The sequence below is a fragment of the Sus scrofa genome, chromosome 1 (genome assembly GCF_000003025.6).
Source record: "Sus scrofa isolate TJ Tabasco breed Duroc chromosome 1, Sscrofa11.1, whole genome shotgun sequence".
NCBI lineage: Eukaryota > Metazoa > Chordata > Mammalia > Artiodactyla > Suidae > Sus > Sus scrofa.
Window position 1 is genome coordinate 98,923,627 of NC_010443.5, and position 13,937 is coordinate 98,937,563.

The following is a 13,937-nucleotide window of genomic DNA, read 5'->3' on the forward strand; positions in this document are numbered from 1 at the left end:
TAACATAAATCATACCAATGTTTTCTTAGGACAGTCTCCCAAGGCAATAGAAAGAAAAGCAAAAATAAACAAATGGGACCTAATCAAACTTACAAGCTTTTGCATAGCAAAGGAAACCATAAATAAAACAAAAAGACAACCTACAGACTGGGAGAAAAATCCGTGCAGACAATGCAACCAATAAGGGCTTAAGTTCCAAAATATACAAACAGCTCATACAAGTGAATAACAAAAAAAAAAAAAAAAAAAAAAAAACAATCAAAAAATGGGCAGAAGATCTAAATAGACATTTCTCCAAAGACAACATACAGATTGCCAAAAGTCACATGAAAAGATGTTCAACATCACTAATTATTAGGGAAATACAAATCAAAAATACAATGAGGTATGACTTTAGACCAGTAAGAATGGCCATCAAAAAGTTTACAAATAATAAATGCCGGAGAGGGTGTGGAGAAAAGGAAACACTCCTACACTGTTGTTGGTGGGACTGTAAATTGGTGCAACCATTATGGAAAACCTCTAGGTTCCTTTAAAAACCCCTGGGTATATATTCAGAAAAAATAATTATGATATTCATAATATGAGATAAATGCACCACAATGTTTAAAACAGTACTATTTACAAAAGCCAAGACAGAAAAGAAACCTAAATGTCTAGTGTCTATCAACAGATGAATGGATAAAGAAGATGTGTTATATATACACACACAATGGAATATTACTCAGCGATAAAATGAATCAAATAGCAACATCAATGAATCTAGAGATTACCATACTAAGTGAAACACGTCAAAGACAAATATAACATCACTTAAACATGTAATCTTAAAAAAATGATACAAATTAACTTATTCACAAAATAGAAACAGACTCACAGACATAGAAAACAAACTTACTGAAGGGGATGGGGGCTGGATAAATAAGGAGTTTGGGATTAACATATATACACTACTATATAGAAAGAGATAAACAAGGACCTACTGTATAGCACAGGAAACTATACTCAATATCTTATAATAACTTATAATGGAAAACAATCTGAAAAAGAATATATATGTATAACTGGATCACTTTGCTATACACTTGAAACTAACACAACATTGTAAGTTAATTATAATTCAATTTTTTTTTTTTTATCTTTTGTCTTTTTAGGGCCACACTCGTGGCATATGGAGGTTCCCAGACTAGGGGTCTAGTCAGAGCTACAGATGCCAGCCTACACAAGAGCCACAGCAACGCCAGATCCAAGCCACATCTGTGATCTACACCGCAGCTCATAGCAATGCCGGATCCTTAACCCACTGAGCGAGGTCAGGGATCAAACCCGCAACCTCAAGTTCCTAGTCGGATCATTTCCACTGCACCACAACAGCAACTCCCATGTCCACAAATATTTAAAAAGTAATTTGTGGAGTTACCTCATGGCCTGGAGGTTGTGGATCTGGCACTGTCACTACTATGGTACAGGTTTGATTGCTGGCCTGGTGACTTCTGCATGCCATGGGCATGGCCAAAAAAAATTTTTTTAAGAGTGTGTGTGTGTGTGTGTGTGTGTGTGTGTAGAATGGGGGGGGGAGGTGACACAAACACAAAACAATAGTTTGACAAAATGTTAACAATAAATCAGTCTAGTTAAAGGTATATAATTTGATGAATTTTTTTATTTTTATAATTTTCATATATTTGTGAACATATTTCCAAATAAAAAGGTTTTTTAAAAGAAAATAAAGTAGAAAAATAGCAAAATGGTGATAATTCTGGAAGATGAGTTATGTGTATACAGTAGATTCATTCTACCATTCTATGTTTATACATCTGAAATTTTCCACAATGTTGAAACAGAAAAATACTAAATAAAGAGTAGATGAAATAATGTATATAAATTATTAAAGTGACTGGCAAACATAAGGCACTCAGTAAAAGATAGATATGTTATAACTGAGTTCACATTTATCCTGAGTGTAGACAAGTATTAGTTTTTGGTGTTTAATTACATACAATAAGGATTTATGGGTGGTCCACAGATATAAGGTGCTCTGCTGCAGTTAACACCCTTACACAAGTCAAGAATCAGCTTACACACTCAGGACTCAAGTGGTGACAATGAAACACCAGACAGCAAAGGCCAGGGGTCAAAGGAACTGAGCTCAAGTGCAAACCAGTATCAATTCTTTTCTATGTGAGAATTTAATAACTAGGAACACTTCTTCATCAACTATATTAAAAAAGTAAAACCATCTATTTCACAAGGTTGCTATGAGAATAAAGTAAGACACACAAAAGCTGCTCTATAAACTCTTAAGTATTATATATATATATGTAAATATAAAATCTCATTTTTTTGTATGTAGAGCCAATGGAGAGAGAACAATATTTAATGATCATAAAAGACAGCAGAGCATTAAGTGCCACAGGAAAAGATCACATCTAGCTAGGCAGGAGAAAAGAAAGTCTTGTGGAAAAGGTGACATGAGAGCTATCGTAAGGATGGAGGAAAAATCAAAGTCAGGAAGAGAAGGAAGTAAGACTCTAGGTTTAAGAAATAACCCAAGAGAAAGTATGAAAAAGGAAGAATGTCAGGCATGCAACAAGAGAGTTTTTGCTAAAATCTGGAAAACAAATAGTTTAACAGCCAGATATAAATCTGAAAAAATTAAGAATAAATTGGAGAAGGCCCTGCCTAACTCCTGTGAGGAGCTCACTACTCATATGGAGCCCCGTTTTTAGCACAAGGATTCTCCCCTTCCCTTCCAGTACCAACAGAACTTCACTGTCTAAAACTCCTCAGTTCTTTGCAATAAGGCACTCTGATTCAAAGGAAATAATTTAAGAAAAATATACTATATGCATACTTAGTACTATAAAAGGAAATGCTTTCTATATCCAGGAAAAATTTAATCCCAATGAAAATTAATATAATCCAAAAGAGTTTATAATTTACATTTAGCTTTGGGATATAATAGTTTGTTTGATGAGGAACTTCCAAATCATGTTTTTCTCAAGCCAATATTAAAGTAAAAGAATTCTGAGTTCCTGTGGTGGCTCAGCAGAAGCAAATGCATGAGGACACAGGTTCGATCCCTGGCCTTGATCAGTGGGTTAAGGATTCGGCGTTGCCATGAGCTGTGGTGTAGGTTGTAGACTTGGCTAGAATTGGGTGTGGCTGTGGCTGTGATGTAGGTGGCAGCTGTAGCTCTGATTCGACCCCTGGTGTGGGAACTTCCATATGCTGAGGGTGCGGCACTAAAAACAAACAGAGAGCAAATTCCTTAATTACCAACTAAAAGATCATCAAGCAAAAAGATCACAAGACTAAAGTCAAACTCCCTTTGTTGACTTGGTTGATTTTCAACAATGCGGCTTAATTAAAAATTACATGACTATGGGAGTTCCGGTTGTGGCACAGCAGAAACGAATCCGACTAGTATCCACAAGGATGCAGGTTCAATTCCTGGCCTTGCTCAGTGGGTTGGGGATCTGGCGTCACTGTAAGCTGTGCTGTAAGCTGTGGTGTAGGCTGACAGCTGTAGCTCTGATTCCACCCCCTAGCCTGGGAACATCCATATGCCATGGGCACAGCCCTAAAAAGCAAAAATAAGTTAATTATTATTTTTTTTTAATTACATGACTATGACCATTCATGTGTATGTACATTTAGCCCACAATACACAGCTGTGCTTTTTAGAAGGAAAATATCCTTTTGCTGTTTTTTATAATCCTTTGAGTCACATACTGTAAAAGGATAAGTTATTGCATCATTTATACTTTTTTTTTCCTGGCGCTGCACCCACGGCATATAGAAGTTCCCAAGCCAGGGATCAAATCCAAGCTGCAGTTGTGACCTATCCTGCAACTGTGGCAACACCAGATCCTTAACTCACTGTGCCCAGCCAGAAATCAAACCCACGCTCCCTCAGAGACAATTCCAGATCCTCATCCTGCAGGAACTCCCCCATCACTTATACTTTTACATGAATAGTTTTATGAAGATTAAAGAAGCTATGTAAAATGTCTTATGATTATAGGCACACTAAAAATCCTAAGTCTATTTTAATGCCCTTAGCGGAATATTAAATTTCTTAATGGTAGAGGAAAAGACCACAGAACTATTAAAAGTTATGTGGAAATAGTCTCAGAGATCATCTATCCCAACCTTGACAGACATGTGACAGACACAGAAACTGGGAGCTAGGAAAATTAAGGAACTTCCTTCTGATACCCAGAATAGACCTAAAATTAACAAGTTTTTTGGCACCCAGTACCGATGACAACACATACCACACTGGACTTCTCTATGATGACACACAATTGCAAGAAAAATCAAGAACTACACACAAATCTATGTGTTTTGTTTATTTGTTTTGTTTTGCTGCTTTTTAGAGCTGAACCCATGGCATATGGCAGTTCCCAGGCTAGGGGTTGAATGGGAGCTGCAGCTACTGGCCTACGCCACAGCCACAGCAATGTGAGATCCCAGCCACATCTGAGACCTACACCAGAGGTCATGGCAACGCCAGTTCCTTAACCCACTGAGTGAGGTCAGGGATCGAACCTGCATCCTCATTGATCCTAGTCGGGTTCGTTAACTGTTGAGCCACAAAGGGAACTCCCCAAATCTATGTTTTTTAAAAACTGCATTGTTTTGAAGAAAGGTCAAAGGATTTATACTATCTCCTCCAAAAAAATCTCCATCCATACTGGAGAGTTGGAAAACACTCAGCTTCTGAATACTTAGTTCAGTTTAATGACTGAAAAAAGAAAACACTAATGGGTTATTCAAACCTTCATGTGGACACACAAAGCCTGCCCTGTGCTGCCTTCAGAGGCCAGGCAATGAACAAGCCTTGTACAGCCTCCTCCTCTGAAACGATGAGGGCAGTGGGAAAGGTCCCTCAGAGCGTGTACCTCTCAGGCCTGGTGTTCTAGGTACAACACTCATGCCAAAGACAAAGCCATGAGCAACTGCAAATGCAATTCAATTCATAAAATTAAGAGAAATCAAAGGAAAGCAAACCTCGAACCGTGGTCCTTGAATCCAAAGCGGTTCCTAAGACTGACCATCTCATAAGTTACCACGCAGAACCCCATTTTCTTATCAAACTGATGTTTCTGTCTGAGTAGGAGAGCACATCACAGCCTAATGCAGCTGTGGACCTCAGGTCCATGTGAAATCCTTCAGAGAGCTGACCTCTGCACTACGTAATTAAGTAGAACGTACACTGCTACTTTAGTACGAGCACCCAGGCAGACCTCGAAACTGTCAAAGTGCTGGTCTTGTTCTTGTTTCTCCCTCAGAACAAAGAAAAAGTTCAGGTGGTAAAATGTCACAGGACCCAGGTCCTCTACACTAACAAAGGGGAAAGCCAGAGGTACCCTTGTACTTTTAGTTTCTTTAGATCTAAACATTGTGAAGCAGAAATGAGGCTTTACTCTAACAGCGGGAAAGGACTTTCTTCAGTTAATAAAATGTGCCTCCAATTTGATAAAACTCAGGTCTGTGCCACTTCAGAATTACAAGACTCTTCAAAATGTGCTAATTTGTCACTGAACAAATGAAGCATTGAGTATAATGAGAAAACTACACTTAATTAGTCATGTAAAATCCTAACCAATGAAGTCCCTAAAATAGAATGATTTCCTCATAAAATGCAAGCAATAAAAACTTTCTAAGAGTATAATTGTATTTATACTGTACAGTAATAACTCATGCAGTATGCAGAGTTATAAACAGTCTTCTTGAAAAAAATGGTGTCTTATAGTAAAGAATCTATTCATTATTTGCATATATTTCCTTATATAAATCACTGCACCAAATGGAAAAAAATATTTTAAATCACTTCTGGTATTTCACATGTAGCCAGATGCACAGGTCCAGTGTAACAGACAGCCGTGGCAGCCACATGAAGAGAACTTCTTATGACAAAATGGACAAAACCTACATACATCAGGGAGCTGACAAAATTTGATAGGACTTACTTGCTACTCCTGAGGCCAGTCCATACAGCAGTCCCCCGCTGTCCGACTGCTGGGGGAGAACATGTGCTCCTGGAGGCGGAGGCTTTTCTTGTCTGATAAAGTTATACAATAAGGTTTTCACAAGTTTGCTGGTGTATGGAAGACTACAGGAAAAGAAAAAAGAAACTCATATTTATGGGACTCATCTGACTTTGTATTATGATAAATATAACCCATAATAATCCATTGATATAAAGAGATTCACACAATGAAAAGAAATCTCGCACTGGCACCTCACTCTGAGGAACACAGGTTTTGAAGTCAGACTTGAGGCTTAATTCTGGCTTTCCTCTCTCACTATGCCATATGTCATTCATCAAATCACCTCACCGCCAAAGCTTCAGTTACCTTACTTGTAATCTGTACAAGAGGTGAGATATTATAAATTCAGGGTATAATACAGCACTGGGCACTTGAAGGGAGGTAGCAACACAGAATCAGTAGGGGAAAGCAAGAATTAATAAATATGGACATTCACTCGAAAAGTATATTTGACTTAACCCAATGCATCCAAAATATTCAACATATAACCAGTATAATAATTAAATATCTTACTTTTTTAAATAAATTGAAAGTATGAAATTATTCAATTCATGCATGCATCCAAAAATATATCTACATGTATATAGGTATTTTTTAAACATTAATGCTCTGCTTTAAAGTAACAGAATGAGAGGAGAAGGAAGAGAAAATAGGTTAAAAGGGGTATGTGTCCATTAACTGGAGATAAATTAATTCCTACAGTCTAAAGAAGACTTTTAAACAGTCTTGAGCCAAAGCTTAAGGCTTTTTCATCCCTATTATCAGTAATTTTCAAATATGTTCCAAAAGAGCCCTAAAGGATTCTGTGAATGCGTCACAGGTATAACCGAAATAGCAAGAAGGAATGTGAAAAAGACAAAACTTCCAGTGAAAGTTCTGTGAAGAGTATGTCAATAGAAAACGTCTCTGCGCATGTGTGCGTGTATATGTGGGGGGGGGGGTTGTATTTAATATTTATCTACTTCCATCCCCATCCACTAGGAGACCATAAACTTCTGCTCAGGAGCACAGTTCCACATCCTAACATATCTATGCCCCCTATGTTTGCACACAAGAAATATTTTTTGACTAAATGAAAGTAGTAACAGTCAGTAGTACCCATTGTGGCTCAGAGGTAACAAACCCTGCTAGTATCCATGAGGACGCTGGTTTGATTCCTGGCCTCACTCAGTGGGTTAAGGATCTGACGTTGCCGGGAGCTGTGGTGTAGGTCACAGACACGGCTCGGATCCGGCACTGCTGTGGCTGTGGTATAGGCCAACAGCTGTAGCTCCAACTCATCCCCTAGCCAGGGAACTTCCAGATGCCACGAGTGCAGCCCTGAAAATCAAAAAAAAAAAAAAAAAAAAAAAAATGTGTCTTCGTGTCTTCAGAGTTTCGACTGTATAAAGGAATCATTAGAGAAGGCAGAGAGGCTGGAGGATGCAAAGGGCAGGGAGGATGGATGCTTAGGCTGGAAAGCAGATCCTCATGTGCTGGGTCTGAAGTTCTGAGGGAACAACCAGAGGAAATGTCTGCTTGGAGCTATGGGACAACACTAAAGTAAGAAGACAAGACAAGAAATATAGATTTATACAATAAAAAACTAGACAAATTTAAAATAGAAACATACCAGCGACCTCGCATCAAATACTTGTGACTGATACTCTGTCGCAAAACTTCTTTATGGAACAGTTGGCAGGAAAGGAAAACCACCATTGTTGACACAGCTTCTACGGATATTTCATATGTAATATCTCTGGGAAAATAGGAAACAAAGAGGAATAATGATTACTTTGGCAGATAAATGTGTTCTCTTTTCTAATAAACTATACATTTAAAAACTCAAATCAAAATATCCAACATGTTTCTAGGTTATTAAAAAATATGAACACGTTTAACTTAAAAATTAAGTCAGGCAGGAATTCCTGTCGTGGCGCAGTGGTTAACGAATCCGACTAGGAACCATGAGGTTGCGGGTTCAATCCCTGCCCTTGCTCAGTGGGTTAACGATCCGGCGTTGCCGTGAGCTGTGGTGTATGTAGTTTGCAGACGCGGCTCGAATCCTGCGTTGCTGTGGCTCTGGCGTAGGCCAGCGGCTACAGCTCCGATTAGACCCCTAGCCTGGGAACCTCCATATGCTGCGGGAGCGGCCCAAGAAAAGGCAAAAAGGCAAAAAGACAAAAAAAAAAAAAAAATTAAGTCAGGCAAAACTATGAAACCCTTTCCATGTCATTAGTTCTTATACTTGAGTCAGATATCCATTACTTTCCTGTTTTTCAGTTCCCATGTACTACTGAATGACAAGTCAATTAGTGTATAATGGAAATAGTTACCAGCAGTGTTCTGCTTTGAAGAGCCACCCTAAAGCCCTGCTTAGTTAGAATACTGAAACAAATATTCAGATCGTAAAACTAATAGGAAGTCACAGTGTAAGGAAGAAAATGATGCCATTCTGAGTCAATAATCACTTAACAGTGAGAACAGTGGTATATCTAGATCTTCTAAGTGTCCACTTTCTCCAGGTCAACTCTGCCTGTTCAGCAAAATATGAATAGTAAAAAATTACTCCTGTTTTATTAAGCAAATTTCTTGCATGAAGGACTTTTTAGATCATCAATCCTTTTTAGAAACAAATCTAAGATCAAATAAAAAGGAAATAATATTTCCCATGTGCAAATGGGAACAAACACATCAAGAAATCTCCAACTATTTCAAAAGTTTAAACACATTTATCATGGGGAACAGTAACATGTTAGACCAGAAAAGTGGAAATCTCAACAATACAACAAAAAATGACAGCTCCAAAAGAACATCAAAATATATTTTGTAGAACTGAAATATTCATGGTAAGCCCAAAGAAAAACATTTATTAACACCTACTTAAATGAAGCTCAGTAAAGAAATTAAAGATGACTTGATTCTAGAAATGGGCAAGCTTACCAGATTTTTAAGTTCTATCAGATATTTTAAGAAGTTATTGCTGATAGGAATACCTTTTAAAAGCCAAGTATACAAAACAAAACACAAGAGGCCTGGGGAAATGATTTTATTATGTAATGAACAAATGTCATTTCTACTGAGAAATGTGACTGGTATTGTACAACAATTCCCTTTCCTGAAATTTCCATAACTACTGGTGTAAATATTAACCACATAAAAGGCAATTCCTACATGTATTTGCGTTTCTTGAAGTGAAAGGCAACCCTGATATGTCATGTTGATTCATTAATTCTTCACGAATGATGATGTGGGTGCTCAAAAGCTCAAAGGATTTTGAATCACAATAATTATTTATTCATAGAGTTTATGCCTGTCAGGAATCCATACTCTATAATCAATTGGCTAGGCTTTTTAGTTGGGTCAGGAATTAAAGCCAAATTCTGAAGAACAAACTATCTTGCCACAGGATACAGCCTATCAAGATAGGTGACCACCTCCAACAAATTTGTCAATGTATTCAACCACTGCGTTGTTGCTGCTGCTGCTGATGATAAACAACTGCAGTGGTTTACAATTCAACTTCTTACTCTAGATCCCAGATAATAATAATAAAAACAACTTTGGCAGTTTATACTTTAACATCTCACTCTAGGTCCCAGATCCAGAAGGAAATTGCTTTAATTTGGTTAAACTAAAACCTATGACTACTAATAAATACTAGGTCTAACAATCTTAAGGAAAAAGTGTAGATTTAGAAAAGAAGGCTGTTCTTCAAAATTAATTGGACCAAGTAACACCACAAATGGGAGAAAAGGAAAAGAGTTATTACCCTTGAACCATATTCTCTCACCGCAGAATTCTGCAAAGCTATAGCAGTGAAGCATAGAAACTTTGATGTTGAGGGCTAGGGAAGGCTTATAGCATATACAAATATTTACTCAAAATGATATCAAGCTAAAAAATCCAATCCCCAAAAATGCAAACATACATATATTTTCACTTCTCTTAGGCAATTACCTAAAGGTAAAACTGCTAGACAAGAGGACAGGTGGATATCTGACTTCATAAGAAATTGTCAAACATTTTCTCAAACTGGTTGTACCGTTTTATATGCCATAGCAATTTTTAACATAGATTTTATTTTTCAAAGGAGTTTTAGGTTCTCAGCAAAAATGAACAAAAAGTACAGCGAATTCTCCTATATTCCTTGCCCCTACACAAGCACAATCTCCTTTGACATCAACATCCTGTCCCAGAGTTCCAAATATGCCAAAAATGATGAATCAAAATTAACACATCGTTATAACCTAAAATCTATGATTTACATTAAAGATCCCTACTGCCATGCAGTTTCTATAGTCACTATAATTTTTGTGTATGTCTGTCTCTTTAGGGCCACACCGTGTCACGTGGAAGTTCCCAGGCTTGGGGTCCATTTGGAGCTGCAGCTGCTGGCCTATGCTACAACGGCAGCAATGCCGGATCCGAGCCACATCTGCAACCTACACCACAGCTCATGGCAATACCAGATCCTTAACCCACTGAGCAAGGTCAGGGATTGAACCACGTCCTCATGGATACTAGTCAAATTTGCTACCGCTGAGCCAAAAAAGGAACTCTAATAATCACTATAAATTCTCACGAATGTATAATAGTATGTATCCACGATCACAGTACCATACAGGACAGTTTCATTGCCCTAAAAATCCCCTATGCTTTGCCTATGCACCTCTAACACTAAAACCCTGGCAACCATTGATCTTTCTACTGTCTCTGTAGTTTTACCTTTTACAAAATAATACTGTATGTAGCCTTTTCAGATTGGCTTCTTCACCCAGAGCAATTTCTGAAAGTTCATTGTTCTACATTTTCACCACATTCAATACTATCAGTCTTAATTTTAGCTATTCTAGTGCTGTGTAATATCTCACTAGAGCTTTAATTTGCATTTCCTGATGATTAATCACATTAAAACAATAGCCAGAACATGGAAACAACCTAAAGGTCCACTGAGAGATGATTGGATTAAGATGTGGTGTATATACACAATGGAATACCACTCGGTCATTAAAAAGAACAAAATAATGCCATCTGCAGCAACATGGATGGAACTAGAGGTTCCCATACTAAGTGAAGTAAGTCAGAAAGAGAAGACAAATACCATATGGTATCACTTATATGCGGCAGCTAATATATGGCACAAATGAACATATCTATAGAAAAAAAACCAAACCTATGGACTTGAAAAAACAAAATCTTAAAAAAAAAAAACACCCTTTTAGTGTGTTTATTGACCATTCATATACCTTTTTTTTGTGAAGTATCAAATTAAATCTTTTGTCCATTTTCAACTGGGTTATTTGCCTAATTATTTTTAAATTTAAGAGATCTTTATATACCTAAGAATAAAGTCTTTTGTCAGCTTTATGTTTTGCAGACATTTTCTCCCATCTGTGGCTTGACTATTTTTTTCCTAAACAGTCCCTCTTGAGGAGGCAAGATTTTTATTTTTGAAGAAGTTTAACTTATCAAGTTTTTCCTTTTTTGGCTACTGCTTTCTGTATGCTTTCTAAGTTATCTTTGCCTAAACCAAGGTTGTGCATATTTTTCTAATTTTTGTGTTATATGCAAAGGTAGGAGTCAACCTTTTTTTGCTTTTCCCCCATAAAATTACCTTTTCTAGCACCATTAGTTTAAAAAGCTTTTCCATCCCAACTGAACTCTTTCGTTGTTTCTCTCAAAAAAACAACTGACCAGAGAAGCATAGGTTTATTTCTTGGCTCCATGTACTGTTTCACTGATTTGTCTATACTTAGGTCAATACCATATTATCTTCAAAACTGCAGCTTTAATTGGGTTGTGATGATTGTTGTACAATTATAAATGTAATAAAATTGAGTTTAAAAAAACTATAGCTTTATAATACACTGTGAAGTGATAGAGTGTAAATATTCCATATGTTCTTCTATTTCAACTATTTCTTCAAACATTCTAGGTTCTTTTTTGCATTTCCATATATATGTTAGAATCAACTTGTCAATTACTATGGAGGGGAAAAAAACCCAGAACAAATGCAATGATTGAATCTGTAGATCGATCTGAGTAATACTAACATCTTAACATTATTAAGGCTTCCAATTTTTCTTTTTTCTTTTTTCTTTTTTTTTTTTTTTTTTTGCTTTTTTGGGCTGTCCCCGCAGCTTATGGAACTTCCCAGGCTAGGGGTCGAATTGGAGCTACAGCCACTGGTCTACACCACAGACACAGCAACGCAAGATCCGATCTGCAGCTGCAACCTACACCACAGCTCAAAGCAACACCTGATCATTAACCCATTGAGCAAGGCCAAGGATCGAACCTGAGTTATCATGGATGCTAGTCAGATTCATTTCCGCTGAGCCACGACAGCAACTCCAAGGCTTCCAATTCTTGAACATGATATATGTCTATATTTAGGTCTTCTTTCACTTCACTGAGCAATTTTTTTAGTTATCAATATATAAATTGTACACGTGGTGAATTTGCTAAGTATGTTTTTTATATTGTTTTAAAATGGAATTTTTAAGGTTTTAGTTCCTAATTGTTTGCTTCTAGTATAAGATTTTTGTATAATCATCTTATAACCTGCAACCTTGCTAAAGGTATTTTTCAATAAAAAGTTTTTGTATACTCCTTAGGGTCGTCTACATAAATAATAATGTTGCCAGAAAATAAGGATAGTTTTACTTCTTTTCTAATCTCTATGCCTTTTATTCTTTATTTTATTAAACTGGCTAGAGTCTCACACAATAGGAAACAGAAATGCTGAGAGCAAACATCCTTGACTTGTTCTTAATCATAAATGAGGGAAAGCTTTAGTCTCTCATTATTAAGTGTGATGGCAGATTTTTCATGGATGCCCTTAACCTAGTTGAAGACGTTTCCTTCCATTCCTAGTTGGCTGAGTTTTTTTTTTTTTTCATGAATAGATAGTGAATTTTGTCAAATGCTTTTTGTACATTTACTGAAACAATCGTACAGCTTTTCTAATTTATTTTGTCAATGTGGCATATTATATTGATTTTTAAATGTTAACAATATTATATATTATATTCCTGAAACAAGCCCTACTTGGTTACAAGGTATTATCCTGTTCATATACTGACGGATGCAATGTGCTTTTTCAAAAAGCTTTTTCAGAGTTCCCGTCGTGGCTCAGCAGAAATGAATCTGACTAGCATACATGAGGATGCAGGTTCGATCCCTGGCCTTGCTCAGTGGGTTAAGGATCCAGTGTTGCTGTGAGCTGTGGTGCAGGTCACAGACACAGCTTGGATCTGGAGTTGCTATGGCTGTGGTGTAGGCCAGTGGCTACAGCTCCAATTCGACCCCTAGCCTGAGAACCTCCACATGCCGCAGGTGCAGCCCTAACAAAAAAGGTTTTTCTCCTATATTCATGAGAGATATCGCTCTGTAATTTTCTTTTTATGGAATGTCATTGTTAGGTTTCAGTATCAGGGTTATGCTGGCATCATAAAACAAGTTCCCCCTTCTGCTTTTGAAACACATTTTATTGAAATATTTGTCTCATGATGTTATGTTGAGCAAAGATAGCAGACTAGTATGTACCATATGAATGAATATACATGCAGATACTAAGTTGCATAAAATAAAAACAGCAAACCTGGAAGATAAGGTTATAGGTGACTATTTTCATTATTTTTAATTTAAATTTTTAAAATGAGAAGGGCATAAAGAATATGAGTGGGAGAAACATTTGCTTCAAACCAGTTGTCTTTATCGGGAAATTTGTAAAAAAAAAAAAATGTTAGAGATGGTCTGAGGATAATCTCTAATCTCATTCTGATTATAGGTTTTCTTAATTATGCCTCTCTCTCACTTCACTGTAAACAAAGGGGATTTGCAACAAGGAAAAACAATCTGAGGGTCTCAGTTCTTCTGGACTGTAATAACAAA

General features: G+C 36.9%; 1 protein-coding gene across 7 annotated transcripts in view; it reads right to left on the reverse strand.

The window, feature by feature from the left end:
* DYM (dymeclin) overlaps positions 1-13,937 on the reverse strand; it is a 382,159-nt gene that overhangs the window by 281,121 nt on the left and 87,101 nt on the right. For all 7 annotated transcript variants that reach the window (XM_021092922.1, XM_021092897.1, XM_021092955.1 and 4 more), the window contains exons 7-8: positions 7,672-7,797; positions 5,979-6,121 (exon numbers count right to left, since the gene is read on the reverse strand). In XM_021092922.1, coding sequence (XP_020948581.1) covers positions 5,979-6,121; positions 7,672-7,797 — 269 coding nt within the window. The remainder of the gene's footprint in view (positions 1-5,978; positions 6,122-7,671; positions 7,798-13,937) is intronic.